Source organism: Platalea leucorodia (genome assembly GCF_965183815.1).
Source record: "Platalea leucorodia genome assembly, chromosome: 5".
NCBI lineage: Eukaryota > Metazoa > Chordata > Aves > Pelecaniformes > Threskiornithidae > Platalea > Platalea leucorodia.
In genome coordinates, this window is record NC_138827.1 from 17975263 (window position 1) to 17993981 (window position 18719).

Below are 18719 nucleotides of genomic sequence, written 5' to 3' on the forward strand. Positions count from 1 at the left end.
GGATCCCTGGCACGTCCTGCAGAGCCAGCGCAGGACGTGCTGTCCCCAGAGCATGAGGTCCCGGCAAGGCCACAGCGTGGGGCAGGGCAGCACCGTGCGGGAGGGAGCTGCAGCATCCCTGCTCCATCCCCATCACCCAGTACCTGTGGGTACCCAGTCCCCCACTGCTCATGCACAGGGGGCAGGGCACGATCCTGTTTTTGGGGCAGGTTGTGCCCATGCTGTCCTCTGCGCTCATGTCCATGCATGAAGAACATGCCTTGTGCTCGGCGCTGCACCTCCTGTGCTGCAGGGGACAAACGCAGCACCCACTCCTTGCCCTGCCCGTCCCTGCTGTGTTTCCACCCTGCCTGGTCCTGGATGCTCCTGGCAGAGCCAGCACAGCCTGGCAGGGACGGCTGCCAGCCTGGGGCTCACCTCCGCTGGGATGCACGGGAAGGTGCAGGGGGGCTCAGCGGCCCTGGGCACAGGGGAGGCGGGCATGGGGAGCCCAGCACCCAGGAAGGCCATAAATATGCAAAGTGCTAATCGCGCTGTCATGGGAACACAGCTCCTGATCCGAACAGGGATAAATATTTAGACAGACGCTGTCAGCTCGCCAAGATTTGGTGGTTTTAATATACGTTATCTTATTTAAATAGAGAACAGGTTTCCAGGATTTGAGCCTCCCTGGCCTCCCAGGCGAGGGCAGGAGGGATGGGCGCACACCAGCAGTGGGGCGCAGCACAAGGGGTGACTGGGGGCAGCTGCGGCTCTGCACCCCTGTGCTGGCAGGAGATGCCTTCGCAGTGAGGGCTCGGCTGATTGATGCCGCTGCTCTAAACCGGCATCTCGCCACTAGCACCCGCTATATTTATTAACGTGACGTCTTCCTCTGCCAACCCTTTGGGGATGTCACTGGCATGGTCCCCAGGAGGCTGGAAAGAGCCTGCAGCTCCTCGCAACTGACCAGCCTGGCTCAACGCTCTCAGCAGCCACTGTGTGAGGAGGGGGCCAGGCCCTCGCCCCCCCTCCCCTGCCTCCACACAGACCACGTGGGTTTTGCTCCAAGCTCCCCGAAACCAGCCCAGCTCCCCGCTTACCTTCCTGAGCCCAGAGGAGAGGAGAATGGAAGCAAACCCAAACCTGAGCCTGAAGAGAGCGGGGCCATGGGGAGGACAGAGCCAAGCGCCCCCGGCTGCCCCCGGCGTGGCGGGTGTCCACTGCAGCCCACGGGCTGGCAGCAAGGGTTTCGGGTGCCACCGCAGGGTTTGGATGCTGCCCGGCTGCCCACCGCCCCGCTCTGGTGTTCCCCCAGCCGTTGCCATGCCAAACCCTCGCTCCCGTCGGTGCCCACGACGACGGCGCGGCCGTGGGAAGAGTGACGCTGCACCATGCACACTCATGTGCACGCTCACACGCACGTGCACACGCTCACACGCTTCCAGAGCCTTCCTCGGCCAGTCCAGCTGAGGCCGTCCCCGTCCCCGTCCCCGTCCCCAGCCTGCGTCTCCCCCACGGGATGAGCTGCCCCTTGCCAGGGGCCACGGTGCTGCAGCCCCACGGCCGCCGGCTCCTGCGTGGGGAGGCTGCAGGACCCCCCCCCCCCCGCGGGGCTACAGCCCCCGTGGCAGCAAGAGGGGGCTGCTCTCCCGGCAGAGACGGCCCCTGTCCCCCCCGGGACCCTGGGGCGCACACGGGGCCGCCCTGCCCAGCCCACGGCGCTGCCGGGGCACCACCCGCTCCCCGCAAGCCTGGGGCACCCCACGTCCCCCTACGCCCCCAGGTACCCCTCGGGCATCCCCGCATCCCAGGGCACCCTCCAGGCTCCGCTGGGCATCCCTGCGGCCCCGGTCCCCGCTGCGGCCCCGGGCATCCCTGCGGCACCGGGCATCCCTGCATCCCCCCGGGCATCCCTGCGGCGCCGGTCCTCCCGGGCATCGCTGCATCCCCCCTGCGGCCCCGAGCATCCCCGGCTCCCCCGGCCCTTACCGGCAGGTGCGGGGCCGCCGCGGGCACCGCCGGGAGAGAGCGCGAGCACGGACCGCAGCCGCCGCCGCCGCCGCCGCTCTTAAAGGGCCCGGGCGGTGCCGGTGCCGCGAGCGCTGCGGCGGCGCGGGGCGGTGCGGGGCCGGGGCCGAGAGAGGAGGGATGCTCTGGCTCCCGCCACCCGCCGTGCACAGCGGGGCGGCACCGGCAGGGCGGGAACCGTGCCCCGGCGCCCCGGTGCGACACCCACACGGCGGGGGACACCGCCACAGCGCGGGGCCACCGTCCGCCCTGCCCCGGGGCGGCACCGGCCCAAAGGGTGGCCCCGGGACGGCTCCGCGGTGCCCCGTGTGCCCGGTGCCCCCTGGTGCCCGCCGGTGCCCGCCGGTGCCCGCCCCGCGGTGCTCGGCGCTGCACAGCCGCCCTCAGCGCTGCGCCCCCTGGCGGCGCTGCTGGGAACGGTCTCCGACCCCCACCCGTGCCCCGTGGTCTCGCCTCACCCCCCCCCCGCGCCCTGCACGTAGTATCGCCCGCCGCCGCGCTCTTGCGCATGCGCCCTCCGAGGGACGGCGCCCTCCGAGCGGCTGCGCGCTGAGGCGGGGCTCCGGGCGCATGCGCAGTGAGCGGCGCCGCCGACCTGGCGCATGCGCAGAGCGAGCCGTGCCCCCTGCGCCGGCCGCCGCTGCCGGTACCGGGGCACAGCGGGGGGGGGGGGGCTCCGGGCTCCCCCGCGCCGCGGCACGAGCGCACAGGGCGGGCACGGGGGCGCAGGCGTGGGCCCACGCGTGAGCGCGGGGCCGAGCGCGGGCCGGGGCTGGGGCCGGAGCCGGGTCGCGGCGGGGCCTGAGCGGGCCCCGGCGGCGGCGGGACCATGAACGCCGCGCAGGGCACGGTGGGCAGCGACCCCGTTATCCTGGCCACGGCCGGCTACGACCACACGGTACGGTTCTGGCAGGCGCACAGCGGCATCTGCACCCGCACCGTCCAGCACCAGGACTCCGTATCCTTCACCGCCGCCCCGGGCCGGGGCCTGGCGGGGCCGGGGGGGGCCGCCCCCGCCGCCCCACGGACACCGTTAGCTCGGTGTCACACCCCACGTTTGGGAGCACACGGTCTCACCGGTCGGGTCCCGACTGCTGCTTCTTCTTACCGACCTTAACAGGCGCCTGCAGCAGGTGAACGCCCTGGAGATCACGCCGGACCGCAGCATGATCGCTGCCGCAGGTGAGCCCCCCCGCTGCCCCGGGCACGGGCGGCACCGGGCACGGGCGGGGGGACCTTGGTCACCCCCCGCCCGGTCGTTGCTGCAGGCTACCAGCACATCCGCATGTATGACCTCAACTCCAACAACCCCAACCCCGTCATTAACTACGACGGCGTGAGCAAGAACATCACCTCCGTGGGCTTCCACGAGGACGGGCGGTGGATGTACACGGGCGGGGAGGACTGCATGGCCAGGATCTGGGACCTGAGGTGGGCAGAGGCGACAGTGTCCCCCTCCAGCAGCGCCCCGGAGGCGGTGGAGCTGATTGCACGCTCTTAAACATGCTCATTCCTCACCCTTCCGTTGCAGGTCTCGTAACCTCCAGTGTCAGCGGATTTTCCAGGTGAACGCGCCTATTAACTGTGTCTGCCTGCACCCCAACCAGGTGAGCACCGGCTCCTCTGCCATTTCGCAGCTCATGCTTTGCTGTGGCTCCTCTGGGTAAACCTGAGGGGCTGCAGGGTTTTATACTGGCAGACGCAGCAAAAGATCCAGGGGCTGGCTGGGGAGGGCAGCCTTCCTGGTGGCACAGACCCACGAGCTCTCGGTGGCATTGCTGGACAAGTGTCCTGCACCCAGGCCGCCCATCTGCCTGCTCCTTCCCCGAGCTGATGCTGCTGGGAGCTTTCAGTTGGTGTGGGAACACAGCCCATGTGGCACAGGAGCCAGCACAACAGACACGCAGTCCCTCCATCTGCCCCAGGAAAGCCAACGCTGCTTTGTGCGGTGGAGCAAACCTCCCCAAGCAGTGGTGCTGGGAGTGAGCAGGTACCGCAGGCTCACGTTGTGCCTGCAGCAGGTGTCTATGCCGCAGCCCGGGGGCTTTGTCCGCTGAGCTCATTTGCCAGTCGGCATGTTTGTGCTAATTGCCTGCTAGCTGTTGCAAAGAGACAGCATAGCGGCCGCGCTGGGCCTCTTGTCCCGTAGGAGGGGACAGTCTTTTGGGGCCATCTCTGTCCCAAGAACATAACCAAGGGGATGTGATGGGAGTGGAACTGGTGGTGCAGGGCGGGCTGGGAAGCTTGAGGGTGGCACCGCTGTCAAGAAAAAGCATCTCAGGGCCTGTGGCCCCCATTACTTTCGAGACTTTGGTAAGATTTGCTTAAGATTCACCAGTCTGTGCAGAGGCCGTTGATATACAGAGGAATGGCTGGGGCTTGGGAAACGAGGCTAAAAGGGAGTGAGGTGCATTAGCGGGGACAGCGGTGAAAATCAATACATATCATTGCAGTGTTAATAACCCATCTGTCCATTTTGTATTCACAGTGCTGCAGGGTTTGTTTGTAGACATTGTGGTGCAAACCTTTTTAAAAAGCTGAGTAATAGAAATGTTTCTTTGCATTTGATTTTTTGAAAGTTTGATTTTATGAGTCCTGAATTTTGGACCACATTTGGGATCAATTATTTGGACCAGACTTTACCCAAATGCTGCCGATGCTCCTACAGTGCTGGTGCTGTGAGAATGTATTATGTTAAAACAATTATTGTTGTAAATACGTCTTACATGTGAAATAATCACTAACAAAGGTGCTGCTGAGTTGGAGAAGTGTTGGTTTGTGAGCAGAATGCAGTTAATTAGTCCAAAGGTGGCAGTATTTATTCAGATAGCTTCATCACTCTGCAATTCCCTGCTGCAGTGATGCTGATCCAGTTATCTGAGAGAGATTTCTCATGGCCTGGGTAAAGCAGTGATGGCTTTAGCAATTGCATTTACGCCTGCTAAGAAGGGGCTGAGGATTGAGGCATCCAGAAGATGCTTCTGCACTGTGCAGTCAGCTAAATATATCGAGCGATGATTGTCTTCCTGAGAAACAAGCCGTTGCTCACAGGTACAGGATTAGCTGTGCCCGATGACCTGATCTCCTCTAGGGATTCTGCTAAAATTATGGGCAGCGCAAGACTGTCGATAAAAGCCCTGGTTTTAGTGGAGAGCCGCCAGCATTGTCTTCTGGTCTGAGCACGGGATCGGAGCCAGAACTCATGCCCTTCAGCTGGCTCTTGTCCTTCCCCTGAGAAGGGGAGAGAGAGAAAAACCCATTTAGGCTTGTGTTTTTCAGGTATCTGTACACTCTTGAGTGCTTCAGTTGTTCACTGGCCAACTTGCATCTTAATGCCCTCTTCTCAGACGTGCTGAAAATCATTTGGCTTCTGTGGATATTGTTTGGAGCTGTAGCTGTGCAACGATTCTGGAAATCAGGCAGCTCCTGTCTGCTCTGGGGTTTATAAAATTAGCAAACAATTCTGCAAAGGTAAACAGCCTTTTTGCAGAGTGTAACATGAGATTGGTGCCCTGCTTACTCTCAGCGCACGGGGGAGGTTAGCAGGTTGCTGGAGCTCTGAAACAGCCCTGTGCTGGGTAATAATTAGGCAGAACAGGACCCTGACGCTCAAAACCGGAGCAAGGCTCCACATGGTGCTGCACAGGCACGATCTGGGCATTGGCTTGGGGCTGCTGCTTGCGGGGCTCTCTTCAGAGAGATGAGGCTGCTGTTTTCTTGCAGGCAGAGCTAATTGTGGGTGATCAGAGTGGTGCCATTCACATCTGGGACCTGAAGACAGACCACAACGAGCAGCTGATTCCAGAGCCCGAAGTTTCCGTGAATTCGGTTCACATTGACCCCGATGCCAGTTACATGGCGGCTGTCAACAGCTCGGTGAGCTCCGATGGCCTCGAATGTGGGATGGGCTGTGCCTCCCGTGGGCAGAGGCAGCCGGTCTGCACGTACCGGCTTTGCCTGCATCTTTGCTTTGCTGTGGTGGGGTGTGGAAAGTCTGGACGGCTCTTGCGTGGGTGACCACCAGCCCGGCCACAGATCCCCCTGTCTCGCCACAGGGAAATTGCTACGTGTGGAACCTGACAGGCGGCATCGGAGAGGAGGTGACCCAGCTGATCCCCAAGACCAAGATCCCAGCGCACAACCGCTACGCCCTTCAGTGCAAGTTCAGCCCCGACTCCACGTGAGTGCGTGCCAGCCTCTCACCCACCTGTGATGGGAATGGATGGTCCTTTCCGGGCAGGCAGAGACCAGCTGTGCCTCCAGCTGTTGGCTGATGCTGGCTGCACATTGCCCTGCAGGTGGCCCAGGGAGGAGTGGGACAGGAGGCACGGGACACACTGGGACTGGGTTGCTGTCAGTGGCATCCCAGCCTTGTGCCCTGTGATCTCAGCAAGCTTTGCAGCCACGAGCTCTTCTTAGAGCTGGGATTGAATTGCTGATCTCTGGGAGCAAAGTGGCGAGCTGGGTGTACTCCTTCACCGAGTCTGTTTGGCTTGAATCTCATAAGGCAGATGATATAGGTGTAAAGAAATCTGATTACAATGAACGCAGGTCTCCAGTTCATTACTGTTCCAGGCCAACATTAACGAGAGGCCCTTAGGTGTATAGCGTGGCTAATAAGGTTACCCTCGCCTGTCTCTTCCTTGCAGGCTCTTGGCCACATGTTCTGCAGATCAGACGTGTAAGATCTGGAGGACTTCAAACTTCTCTTTGATGACAGAGCTGAGCATTAAGAGCAATAACCCAGGTGAAACGTCTCGGGGCTGGATGTGGGACTGTGCGTTCTCCGGGGACTCCCAGTACATCGTCACAGGTGAGGCACTGCTGCACTCCTGCCCTTGGCCCACTGCTTGATTTGGGCTACGCCAGGCCCCTAGCAGCAGAGCCCTGCACTAGCACAGGACTTAGCAGTTTTCTAACTGGGACGTTGCCAAACCCTCATCCACCAGTATGTAAGGAGAGAGCACCCAGCCTTGCGCCTGCAGCGCAGTCTACTCATTCTTTTAAGCATTTTGCCTGTGCTGCAATAGGGCATCTGTTTAAACTGGAGAGATGATCTTCACGTGTGCGGTTTATTTCACCTGGTAGTAATGCTGCTTGCAGTACACAGCATGATAAGTCCCTTCAAAACATACATGATGTAATTTCCACAGTAACTTCTCTCTGAAATAATTAAAACCTCATGTAATACAGAAATGTGCACTAAGCTTCTTGCCCTGCATGGCTCCCTTACCTGTCATCAGCAGCCCTAATAAAGGTGTTGAATGAAGCAAGAGGAATGTCTTTTCTTATAAAAAAAGAACTTTAAAGGGTAATGCAATATATCCCACTCCTCTTTTCACTTTCTCTTCCAGCCTCCTCTGATAACCTGGCCAGACTTTGGTGCGTGGAGACAGGAGAGATCAAGAGGGAATACAGCGGTCACCAGAAAGCAGTCGTCTGCCTTGCTTTCAATGACAGCGTGTTGGGATAATGGTCACGTGTGGGAAGGAAAGGACGTTGCTTGTTTTCCCTTGTCGTACAGCGGCAAGCGCCCTCTCTGGAGCCCGAGACATGCACTTGTAACCATCCCCTGTACTGATGGAGAGGGCTCGGTCTCTGGCAGAAGCAGCTGCATTTGCCTGGAGTGAGACCAGGCTTCAGCTCTGAGCAGATCATTACCAAAATGTGCGTGGCCTCTAAGGGAGGCCGCTTGGACAAAAGGGAATGGGAGAGGGAGGCACAATCCCACTGAGGGGAGCTGGGTACGGTTCAGCTGGAGGAATCCCTGTGGCATCAGCTGCTGACGGCTTTGTGATGTTCTTGTACCCCAAAGCGGAAAAAAAAATAATCAGCTTTTTAAAATGATGGAATAGGCTGAGCAAAGAGAGGAAAGGCAGCTGTTTTCTTGTTTTGCAATCCCTTTATTTGAAGTGTACTTCATAGACTTACTTGGAGAGCTGCACTCTTACAAAGCCAACCACCCCCGACAAATTTAATAACCTTGTGTTGAACAGGGCATGTAGCCATAAAACACTAGCTACTCCACGTGATTCCTCTAGGCCTGGATCTCCTACTACCTACGTACAAGATGCAGCCCTGGAGCACAGCTGCAAATAAAGTGTCTGTACTGACAGTGCTGAGCAGAGTCCTGTTATTTTTCTAAACTCTCCTGAACTGCAGCATGAAATCGGCAGGAAGCTTTTGGGGAATATTGTAGATGTTACCTTCCTTGTTGAAATCAGAGGCTTTTCAGGAATCCAGTTCAAGTATGTAGAGCAGCGAGAGGGCATCCTCGGCTGCAGGACTTACTCAGGGAGGTAATAGAAGCAGATAGACACACAAATGTTGCTTGGAAAACAGATGTCAATGCAAAGGTAGATCAGCCGCTGCTTCCCTGGACCTGCCAAATGAGCAAGGACAGAAGCGGGGTGAGAGGAATGCTTTTGCAGTCCTGCAGATATGAGTCCCTGGGGACCCAAACAAGTGGAAAGCCTCAGGGAACGAGCTTTCTCATTAAAGCTGAAGTCAGACAGAACAGAATGAGAGCTCGGCAGGCTGCTTTTGGTGAAGATTAAGGTGACAAGTATTAAGCCAACAGCCTTGCAGGGGACTGCTCTGTGTTGTGGTCAGGCCGTGTGAGCAGGCTGCACTGCCTGGGGAAGGGGGCTCGGAGCCTTTCCCAGCCAGCACCGCAGTTCACTGCAGGTTGTGGGTCCGAGCCAGCACCCGGTGATCGCTGAACAATGGCTTGATTTTGAACTAGAGGTCACCTGTCCCTGTCCCGGGCCTTGGCAGCCAGTCCTGGGCTGTGCATCAGCTTCTGCGCAGCAGAGCTTGCTCCTCTCAGATGTACTAGAAACAATTGCGCTTCCCTCTTCTGGAAAGGGACGCATACAACTTACCCTCCCCTCTCCTGACCCAGAAGATGGATGTCTGCTCACACAGGGTCTGGACAGCCTCCCCCAGGCTTTTGGGGTCCACTTGTTCCCCCACCAGAATGCCCAGGAACTCCCGGTAGTACTTGGTCTGGTTATTCTGACGTAGCATCTGATCAACCTGAAAGAAATGTCCCTGTTAATTTCTCCCAAGGCACTTTGCTCCTCCCAGCACTGCCCTCCAGCCTCACAGACCTGCTCTCGCTTTCGAGGCACCCAAAGAGCAGTCTCTACCCCAGCAGTAAGGGTGGGTTTCTCCCAACAGCTGCCCCATCCCACCGGGATGCCCGCACTGCCCGGAGCAGCCTCCCAGGAGAAGCCTGGCTGCCAGGGGCGAGGCTGGAGCGGGGACAGCCCACAGCCCCTCGCTAGCCCTGCAGCTTGGGAAGCCGGGGGGACGGTTCCTCCTGGGCCCCCCACTGGGCTGCTTTGTTCCCAGGCCTGGAGCTAAAACACCGTGTTGTGCCAGGTGTCACAACCACCACAGCCCGCTGGCAGAGGAGCATCGGTCTGAGCCGTGCCTGCCTGCCCAGCACCGCCACCACCCCCGGGGTTCAGCTGCCCCACAGCCGCGGTGACCCACGGCAGCCATGTCCCCTCGCCACACACAGTGGCGGAGCCCCCGCGCCGGGTGTGATGCAAATCAGCACCCTTCAGCCCCGTGGTGGCTGGGACCAGACAAGGCTGAGCTGAGGCTCCTCAGTGTCAGGTTCCCATTTGATGGCCGCGTGGACTGGGCTGCTGGCAGCCCCAGCACCACCAACTCTTTTATTTCCATTAAGGAACCTCAGAGCCTGGCAGATGCTTTCTCCTCCTTGCATCCCCTTTGGTAGTCTGCTCTCATGGGTGCTGTGTTCCTACACTCCTCTGGGTTAAACGCTTCCCGGCTGGGGGGGAGCAGCAGGCGAGGGACAAGGAGCCCCCAGGGCCCCTGAGGAAATGGAGAGCAGATGGCAGGGGCACAAAAATGCAGGGCCTTCTGCCTTCTTGAAACAGAATCTGCCCCTCGCCCGTGCATCCATTAACATTTTGTTCAGAGGGTCTGTACACATGATTTATTCCAACTTTCTTCCCTGTGAATTGCTATCAAACCCCCTTTGTTTTTTGTTCACCAGATTTTTGAGCAGGTAACAGAATCCAGTGGGAGCGGGTCCTGCGAGAGCCCTGCTATTCATCTCTGTGGGACATAGCCCCCTTCCCTGACCCGCAACTCTGCTGTTTCTCTCAGAAGATAGGATATCGATAAAACCAGGAGTTGTTGCTCTGAGCTCGCACGCTGAGCCCAGTGCTGCAAGGCAGAGCTCTCCTCCTATGCAAGACACCAACCCAGCCCGCCCTGAGCAGTGGATCGCCCAGAACAGGGGGCTGCTGCTGCTACCCCTGGCTGGGAGAGCCTGTGCCCTCATTTAGCCACGCTTGGGATGCTGATGTTAAAGAGTCGCCACTGCGAACACAAATCCATGCAGCAAAGGGCCTTCAGCGAGACAGGACTCCATGCAAAGCCTAATTCATCACCCCGTCCACTCAGCCGCCCCAGGGAACGGCCGCAGCAGCTGCTCACTCTCTGCTCAGACGTGTTGAGAGATGTCTGTAGGGTCTGGAGGTCCCAGGTGTCCATCCTCTTCAGGTAGCACGCACGCTGCTCCATGGGTTTGTAGCACACATAGCCCTGCGAGACAGATTGTGCCCTGTGAGAGCAGGCAGCGGCACGCAGCCGCAGCTGTCTTAAGAGCCCAAAAAATGGACATTCCTTCTTCTGCCCTGCCTTATCTTTCCTAACTAAAGGTGCAGAGAAAGGCACCAAACAGTAGCTGGTTGATGTTTTTCCTGGTCTACACCTCCTGCTCCCACCCCAGTAGCTCTTCTCTCAGCAGCCTGGGCTCCTCTGCTTGCTTCCAGGCTAGCGAGGCAGGTAATTATCCCACCACACTTACGTTCCTGCTGTCATACAGCACCACGGCGGTGTGGTTACTCTGTGAGGTTATGTAGTAGGTCACGGTGCTCCTGGACTCGTCCACCAAGGCTGTCTGGTTCCTCAGTGGGTCTTGCTGGCCGTGGAGCGTTAGCCGGACGAGCTGAGAGCCAGCCTGGGCACGAAGAGAGGGAGGGCAGCACCAGCCATCAGCCGTTCAGTGTCTGTGCACAGCATCTCCCCGCCGACGTCCCCGCTCGCTGGTCCCTGTTGCTTTTCTGAATTATTTAGCGACAGCAGCAAGCTCTGACCCAAGGAAGAGGAGCAGATCTGTGAAGCAGACCGCTCTCCGACACGCGGGGCTGGGGGAGAGGTGCCGGTGCCCCTCACGCTGAAGGCACCCACCCTGCCAGGCAGCAGGGTGCCGGAGGAAAGGGCCAGGGGACTCGCCAGCCTCTGCCGCAGCCGCGCACAGGGGGAGGCTGGGATCTGCCTCCCCGGCCAGCGCAGCTCACTGGCAGCAGGCACGCTCCCCCTGCGCCTCAGCGGCCACAGCCACACATTGGAACGTGCCTGCTTAGCAAAATACCAGCTTGCAGCTATAATTACAAACGATGCACTGAAGTTCCTCTAATTTAAGCAACAGTTTCTGGCAGGTGCGTTGCAGGGGTGCGAGAGCCGCTGCTCAGCTCGCTGCCTGCAGCGCTGCCGGCGCCTTCCTGCCCTTCTGCCTGCAGGCTGCCTGCGATGGGGTAGCTGGCCAAACCCAGCCCTGATCTCAGCCCGTTCCTCCCTCCTGGCAAGTGCTTCCGACACAAATCAGGACTGCAGGCAGGAGGAGGTTTTCTGCCTGGATCGGGATCCCTTACCTGGGCAGAGCTGGGGGAGAAGCTGAGAACCCCCACGACGCTGATGCCGACAACTGCAAAAAACAAGGCAACAGACAAGATGATCCAGCACGTCCTGGATGGAGCTGTGAAGCATGCTGCGGCCCTCCTGTCCTGGGAGCCAAGGCGAAAGAAGGAAAGAGCAGGAGTTAAAGTTAACCCTTCTGCTGGTTATTCTTCACCATAAAACGCACTTCCCGCTCACGACACAAATCACTGTGCAAACTGCTGGGATTTGAATGCAGAACTGCCAGAACATCACAGCAGCCCTGGAATAATGTCACTTTTATCCCCCGGCAATGGAGTTTCAGATCTGACATCCCAGTAACCAGCACTCCCACAGCCGAGCACTTTCCTCCTGTGGTCAGGGGAGCACGCAAACGCTGCAAACCTGCTGAGGAAGGGCTGGAGCAGGAAGCTTTCCACAAACAGGGGCTGCTGCTGCGCTTTAGCAGCAAATTAAATTATTTTGGTTTATAGCAGAAATCCCCAGGAGAACCTTCAGCATTTGAAACAGGCCCTGTGTGGCGTGATCCTGCTTCCACCCCCCCCGTATATTTGGTTGTATTTTATTTTCTTGATAAGTTGCTCTTCATGCAGACAAAGCTGTTACTTGAACCAAAAGAGCTTGGCAGTCATGTGGCATTTCTAGTGGCTCGATTAAAATTCACTTTGATTCTTATATAGAAACAATTAAATTTAACTTAATGGCACATAAAAAAATTTTTACAAAGCAGAAAGAATGTGCTTTCAATAATAGTTTCAACCCCACTTAAAAAAATAATCCCTTTCTCAATCTTCTGAAGCACATAGGGAAATTCAATAAATGCCCATGGTTGGATTTGCTACAGCCGCACAAGGAACTGGCTCTTCACGCCTCTGGGTTAGTTACTGATCTTTTTCAGTAATCTGTAACTTGCAGATACATTCCACTAGAAAAGCAGTGAGTCTTAACAAAGTTAAAACTGCGCAAAGCTGAAAGCTCAGCAATTCAAATGCAATAGAGCCCAAGCCCTACAATAACAGGCAGGTTTTCAAGAGCTAACGAAATTCCCTCGGGTGGGAAAGGAGCAAATAAAGAAATCCAGTGACTCCTGTCCCTCGGCAGGCTGCAGTTCACATGTGCTCACGCATCCCGAGCGGCTCGGCAGCTGCAAGCCGGGTTGCTTTGGCATCTCTAACCTGACGGCCCTGCCCTGCCTTGTTATACCACCGGTTTATGCCGGGTAAGCCCAGGCACTTAGAAGAAAATCCAGCTGATGGAGTCAGCTGCCTTACAAGGAGCTGAACTGTGGGGTGCTGAGTTTGGGGACGAACAAAATCTTACCAGGATCCATGGGAGTGGCAGGAGCTCAGCCCCTTCAAAAGAGGAATCAAGCAAGCACGGAGTGGGGACTCTGCGATAGCTGGGGGACCAGGGATACTCACTGCAGAGACAGCACTGCCGGTGCCGTTCCTGCCCTCCATCCTCCACTTCAGACGAGGACCTCGCTCCTGCAGCTCTGCCTCCTGCCAGCCCACAGACTGTGCATGATCCCCAACTCCAGGCGCGCCCGGGAAACCTAAGCGTGCACCCGCGAAACATAAATATGTGTCCCTTGCGGCCAAAGGGCTTCCCAGCCAGGAGCTCCTCAACTCAGACCTACGGGGAGGGTGAAACCTTAGAGCTGCCACCTGGGGAGAGGAGAAGGGAAGGGGGGGTAAAACCCAGGGCTGCCGAGTGATGCTGTCGGTGCATAAAACTGCTCTTCCTGCTCACCTTGTGGGCCGGCGGGCGGGGGGCAGGTGGACAACAATCGGGGGCTTTGTGTCCGCCCTCCCTGCTGGCAGGCCCTAATAGCGGGACTGGGTGAGTCTCATTAAGAGGTACAATGAATAGAGAAAAGTGGCAGCCTGCCCTTGTCATCAGTTATTTCTACATTTCAACATGAACTTTGTGCTGCCGGAGCTCCACGGGCTGAAGCCAACTGTTTATCCTGCAGACTGCTGCCCTGCAAGCCTTGGCTGCACAGACGCGCTCGTGTTCCACCTACGGACCTCGCCTCCTTCAGACCCCGGGGAAAAGGATCCATCTTGGCTACAAAGTCATCGCCACAACCTGGGCTGCACTCATGCTAACACCCCTGCCCTGCAACGAGAAACACCCCGCAGGGAACAACGTTCCCAGGTTGCCAGAGCGTGGTTTTCCTGAGCAGTCCAGGAGTCCCCCGTGAGGGCTTTGTGTTTTTGAGACCTGCCAGCCAGACGTAACCAACTGAACGGAGGCAAGGAAAAGCTCAACAGAATTCCTTCACGTGGTATCTATCAAGGGAAAATACAGCTTTTAGACATTTTCCTATCAAGCACAGCCCAGGACGGATCAAACTCAGCCAAGAGGGCAGCTCATCCTCGAGTTTTTCATCATCAGAGCATTAGCAACCCTCCTCCTCGCTCAGCCTCTTTCCTTCTGTAAGGCAAAAATGAGCTATTTCAGTAGAGGACCACCACCCCATTCTAGCACGCTGCTTCTGTGGGATGTGAACTCACACACCTGAACGCTGCGGCCAGTGAGAGTCAACCATCACGGTCACTCCTTTAAAATGGCAAAACTGAGAATGCCAGACCGCAGCGTCCCGTGCTGCGGCTCGGATGGAAACGGGAACGGCGTTGGAGCAGTCAAACCACCAGTTCTGCTTCTGCCAACCCAGGCGTGGCAGAGCTCGGGCAGCGCGCCGTGCCGCGCAGCCTGCTAGCTGGCTTCTGCTGCAGCTGAGCTGAGCACAAGAAATCTGAAAAACAAGCTGCAACACGCAGACAGGGTGTTCTCCCTGCAGAGGTTTTAATGGCCACGCAGCAGACGCTTTCCTACTTTAAGAAATTTATGCCCTGCCTAATCCAAGGCACAGGAACGGAACAAAACCCTCTGTAAAACATTGCTTGTGAAAGGATTATTGCCTTCTGCTCTGTGCTGTACTCTTACTCGAAGCAAATCCCAGCCCATGCTGAGAGCCCCGCACAGCTCTGGGTGTCTGAACCGAAGAAATATACTCCAGGGCTTGGATTTCTTCCGCCGATACCGTACGTAAGGAGTAAAGATGATAAACACAAGCTGCATCCCTAACTGCCAGAATTTCCACACCGTACAGCTGCACCAAAGCTCACAGAGAAGAGACTACAAAATAAGACAATGCCAGGGGAAAGCAGGTTTGTAAGTTTAATGTGAATTCAAGTAGAGGCTTAAAAACCGTTTGGAAGTTGATACAGAGTTTTGAAGCATGATTGACACCTTCACCAGTACATTTCAGCATACGTGAATCGAGGTAATGGTTCCCTTGTACAGTGACCAGTACTCGGCAGGAACGAGGCTGAACGCCTCTCCCGGCATTTACTAATTTACTTGACATTTTCTGAAATTAAAAGCACCAGATACTGGAACGGAATCAAAGAACACATCGTTAAGTCGGACCCCACCTGCAGTAAACGCGTAATGTCCATTTCCACGTTACCCAAAGTGAAAGTTCTATCTGTAAGCATTGCTCTGCGACTTTACCCAGTCACAGCCTTCTAGCTGGAGACAGGAACGGGGGGCAGATTATCCATCCTTCCTTACACAACTCCGAGTTACAAACGAACACCCTTTTAGAAGATCCAGCTCATATTCTGGTAACACTGAAAGACAATACGAACTGCACAGTTATTGCTGTACAAACGAGGTGGCAAGTCTACTTGTTCCGAGTGTCCGAGCGGAAGGAAACGGCATTGACACGCTGCTAGAGCTATTCAGCTGCACAGTGGGAGATGAAGGAAGGCTAGTGTTTCAATTTAACTGCTGATAGTGGAATCTATGGAATAAAAGCATGTTATTTGCATATATAATTTTTAATTTAATTCTGTAATGCAAACGCTTTCAACTGTGGCCTTCGATTCAGCCAGCATAAAACTCTACCCCGTGGCCTGAGCCGTGCATCACCCAAACCCACCTAAAGATCAAAATGAAATCATCACCTGAGCAAGCAAGCAAGCACTCCTCTTCAGGCAAGCAACTTGTGCCGGGCCCCCACGCCAGACACACGTGGAAGATATTAACCTCAGGTATTTAAAGGAAGCACGTGCCATCATCACACACAGCCAGTACGCTTACAGGCTTATTTCGGTGGAAAGCTGTACCCTGTATGATATCCATCCCCTGCGGACTGAGTGTTAATTTGGATTCTCCAGCTAAAGCCAAAGCAAGCGGCTATTTTGATGCTGAGGGAAGCGTAAGAACTAACTCGGTACCAATTCAGTTATTTCTGGGAAGCAGCAGCAGTGAAGGACAGTCCTATGTGGTTACAGACTTTCTGCATTACCAAATGCAAAAGGAGAATTAAACCTACTGTGATCAAAGTATATTCCTCTTATCCTCCCTTCTGGGAAACAAGATATATTATCATATACTATACTTAAATTCATATTTTAAATATATTCTGATATATATTTAGGATCAGGGTAGTTCTTGTGTGTACATGTACTTTACACATACATCCAACACTTGGACAAAAACAGTATACAGAAGACACCGTTTGTGTTCTGCAAGTAGAATCATCCTCATCTGCATCACAAGTGCAATTTGCAACAATCAAATAAAGGAGACGGATTTCCGTTTCTGTGACCTGACGTTGCGCTTGCAGCGGGCCGTACTGCTAAACAGGACCCCGTCCAAGGGAAAAAAAAAAAAAAAAAAAAAAAAAATCAGTCTAAGGCCAAACGCTAATTCTGCCAGCCACTGCAAGCGTTTCCAAACACAGCTGCTAAGTTACTACATATTCCAAGAGTCATTTCCCTGAATAAACCAGACTGAGCCATGGCCCGTCCAGGCGAGGACGCGCTGCAAGTTGTTGGGTTCTTTTCCTCAGATCAACCAGCTCTACTTTACTCAACTCAGTCTAGAGGACAACGTGACATCGAGTATCACAAACATTTGGAGAGATGTGTTGCTTATAATTTAAAAAAAAGCCCCAAGCCCACAGGACAGAGGTGACACCGTAATGCCCTCTTTGTTTCAAAGTGCATTTAAAGACTGAGATGTAAACAACATCATATCAAGAGGACACAAAGGTTAAAAAGCTAAGGGTTGCTAACTCCAGGTGGTATCCTAGTGACTACGTTACTGTCACAAGGTGATTAACAGGGGCCCTCCGCGGGGTACCGCTGCGGAGGCTGCGAGCATTTTGCTATATTAATCCCCCAGTGCTGGGAGAAGGTCGGCTATGCTGTCGACATAGTAATCGGGAACCAGGCTCTGCCTGGCAGGACAGTTGCTCTCCTGGTGGCTCTTCACTTCGTCCAGCGTGGTGACCCCGGTCAGCGTCAGCAGCGTGGTGAGGCCGCAGCTGTTGCCCATGAGGATGTCTGTGTCCAGCCGATCTCCCACCATGATGGTACGAGCGGGATCGATGTCAAACTCGCTCGCCACACAATCGAACATGTATCGGTTGGGCTTTCCAACGATGAATGCCTCGCGTTGGGCTGCCGTCTCCACCGCTTTTACCAGGCAGCCGGTCCCTAGGGAGAGAACAGAAAACATTGATTAGAGACTGCAGGAGGCTCTCAGCAGCCACACGAGCCAATACAAAACCACGCAGTGCTTTGGAAACGCAACACTTCAGCCTCACAGCAGGACAGGCAGAGGAACAGGTTAGTCCCAGGAGAGACAGCGCATATTCTGCCAGGAGGCTGGAATCCCGTCCCACATCCAGATCAAAAAGGAACCACTATTCCCTGAATAAAGGATCAACACAGATTCTCCCTCTTTTAGGGGGTGCAGTGAGGAGGAGGAGGGGAAGCCCAGGCACTGGGACACCTGAGCTGCCACACTGAGGTACCAGCCTAACGCTGCCCTTGTCCTGAGACACAGGGCCGAGGCCGGGGAGCTCCCGGAGCCCGGGGACTCGCCTCGGGCGGCTCTGACGGGGACTGGGCTGCCTCCCTGCACCCGCCGGGCGGCAGGCGAGGCGCCCGGCCGCCCCCCAGCCCCCCCCGGCCCTGCGCACCGGGGATGGCGGTGCCGCCCTCGAGCGGGAGGCGGTGGTCGCGGTTGGTGCCGACGAGGAGGCAGTCGGGGCCGCCGCGCAGGAGGTAGCGCAGGGCCTGGCACAGCTTGGCGTAGCTGAAGTGCTCGTCGAAACCGACGAGGACGGCGCGCACGGCGGGGTCGAGCGGCGCCTGCGCCCAGTCGGCGGGCGCGGGCCCGGGCAGGGCAGCGGGGCCGGGCCCCAGGTGCGGGACGCCGACGGCCTCCAGCTCGGCGGCGAGCGCCGGGCTGCCCAGCACGTAGGCGGCGGCGCCGGGCGGCAGGGCCTGGCGGAGGTAGCGGGCGGCGCAGTAGGCCGAGCCGAAGACGTGGCGGGGCTCGGCGGGCGGGAAGCCCAGCCGCCGCAGCTTCTCGGTGTAGGCCGCGCGCGTCCGGCTGCTGTTGTTGGTCACGTAGCAGAGGCGTTTGCCCGCCGCCGCCATCCGGCCCAGTGCCGCCGCCGCGCCGCCCACCGCCGCCTCGCCCCGCCACAGCACGCCGTCGCAGTCGAAGAGCAGCGTGTCGGCGGCGCCCAGCACGGCGCGGGCCGCCTCGGCCTCCAGCCGCCGGCACCGCCGCGGCCCGCCGCCCGCCATGGCCGCCATCGCCGCGCCTCAGCCGGGCGCCCGCCCCCCGGCCGCCGCCGTTGGCCGCGCCGCGCCCGGCCCGCGCTCCCATTGGCCGTGCCTCGCCCGGCCCGCGCCCCCATTGGGCGGTGGCGGCGGCGGCCCCGCCCACCCCGCCGGGAGCCGGCGCCCGGCGCCCTCTCCCGCCCTTCCGCACAGCGCCGCTGACGGCCGCTCCGCTCTCATTGGTCGGCCGCCTCGCCGGCCCGCCCTCCGCGCGCTGCCATTGGCCGGGAGCGAGCGGTCACCCCAGGCGCTCCGCGGCCCATTGGGCCATCCGGCCGCCCCGGGGGCTCCTTAGGTAACTCGTTAGGCTCCGGTCCGCCTGGGCACGGG

At 57.6% G+C, this 18719-nt stretch overlaps 3 protein-coding genes across 4 annotated transcripts; 1 reads left to right on the plus strand and 2 right to left on the minus strand.

Moving 5' to 3' along the window:
* The first annotated feature begins 2661 nt into the window (after positions 1–2661).
* On the plus strand, positions 2662–8125 carry MLST8 (MTOR associated protein, LST8 homolog). Of its 2 annotated transcripts, none has more exons than XM_082314670.1 (8): positions 2662–2968; positions 3141–3192; positions 3279–3441; positions 3542–3617; positions 5734–5886; positions 6066–6190; positions 6660–6823; positions 7365–8125. In XM_082314670.1, the coding sequence occupies exons 1-8, from the start codon at positions 2840–2842 to the stop codon at positions 7481–7483; spliced, it is 981 nt and encodes a 326-aa protein (XP_082170796.1). In that variant the 5' UTR covers positions 2662–2839; the 3' UTR covers positions 7484–8125. The 2 variants fall into 2 exon arrangements, with proteins under 2 accessions (XP_082170796.1, XP_082170797.1); XM_082314671.1 differs by having other exon boundaries at positions 2854–2968; positions 3131–3192.
* A 101-nt stretch (positions 8126–8226) lies between these two features.
* On the minus strand, positions 8227–13193 carry BRICD5 (BRICHOS domain containing 5; the record flags this gene model as incomplete). Its single annotated transcript, XM_082314672.1, has 6 exons — positions 8227–8392; positions 8895–9048; positions 10489–10596; positions 10862–11014; positions 11709–11840; positions 13155–13193. The coding sequence occupies 6 exons, from the start codon at positions 13191–13193 to the stop codon at positions 8298–8300; spliced, it is 681 nt and encodes a 226-aa protein (XP_082170798.1). The 3' UTR covers positions 8227–8297.
* A 1624-nt stretch (positions 13194–14817) lies between these two features.
* PGP (phosphoglycolate phosphatase) lies at positions 14818–18466 on the minus strand (the record flags this gene model as incomplete). The annotated part of the gene is given in 4 exon segments (XM_082312433.1): positions 14818–17249; positions 17738–18371; positions 18373–18430; positions 18432–18466. Coding segments are annotated over 4 exon segments (1053 nt in total). The 3' UTR covers positions 14818–16923.
* Positions 18467–18719: the final 253 nt, after the last annotated feature.

What these genes read in the sequence shown, in the direction of transcription:
- MLST8 (XM_082314670.1), top strand. Translation starts at nt 2,840, where the DNA reads ATGAACGCCGCGCAGGGCACGGTGGGCAGCGACCCCGTTATCCTGGCC. An exon ending in CAGCATGATCGCTGCCGCAG is followed by an intron (nt 3,193 to 3,278) that starts GTGAGCCCCCCC and finishes TCGTTGCTGCAG; the next exon opens with GCTACCAGCACATCCGCATG. An exon ending in GCCAGGATCTGGGACCTGAG is followed by an intron (nt 3,442 to 3,541) that starts GTGGGCAGAGGC and finishes CTTCCGTTGCAG; the next exon opens with GTCTCGTAACCTCCAGTGTC.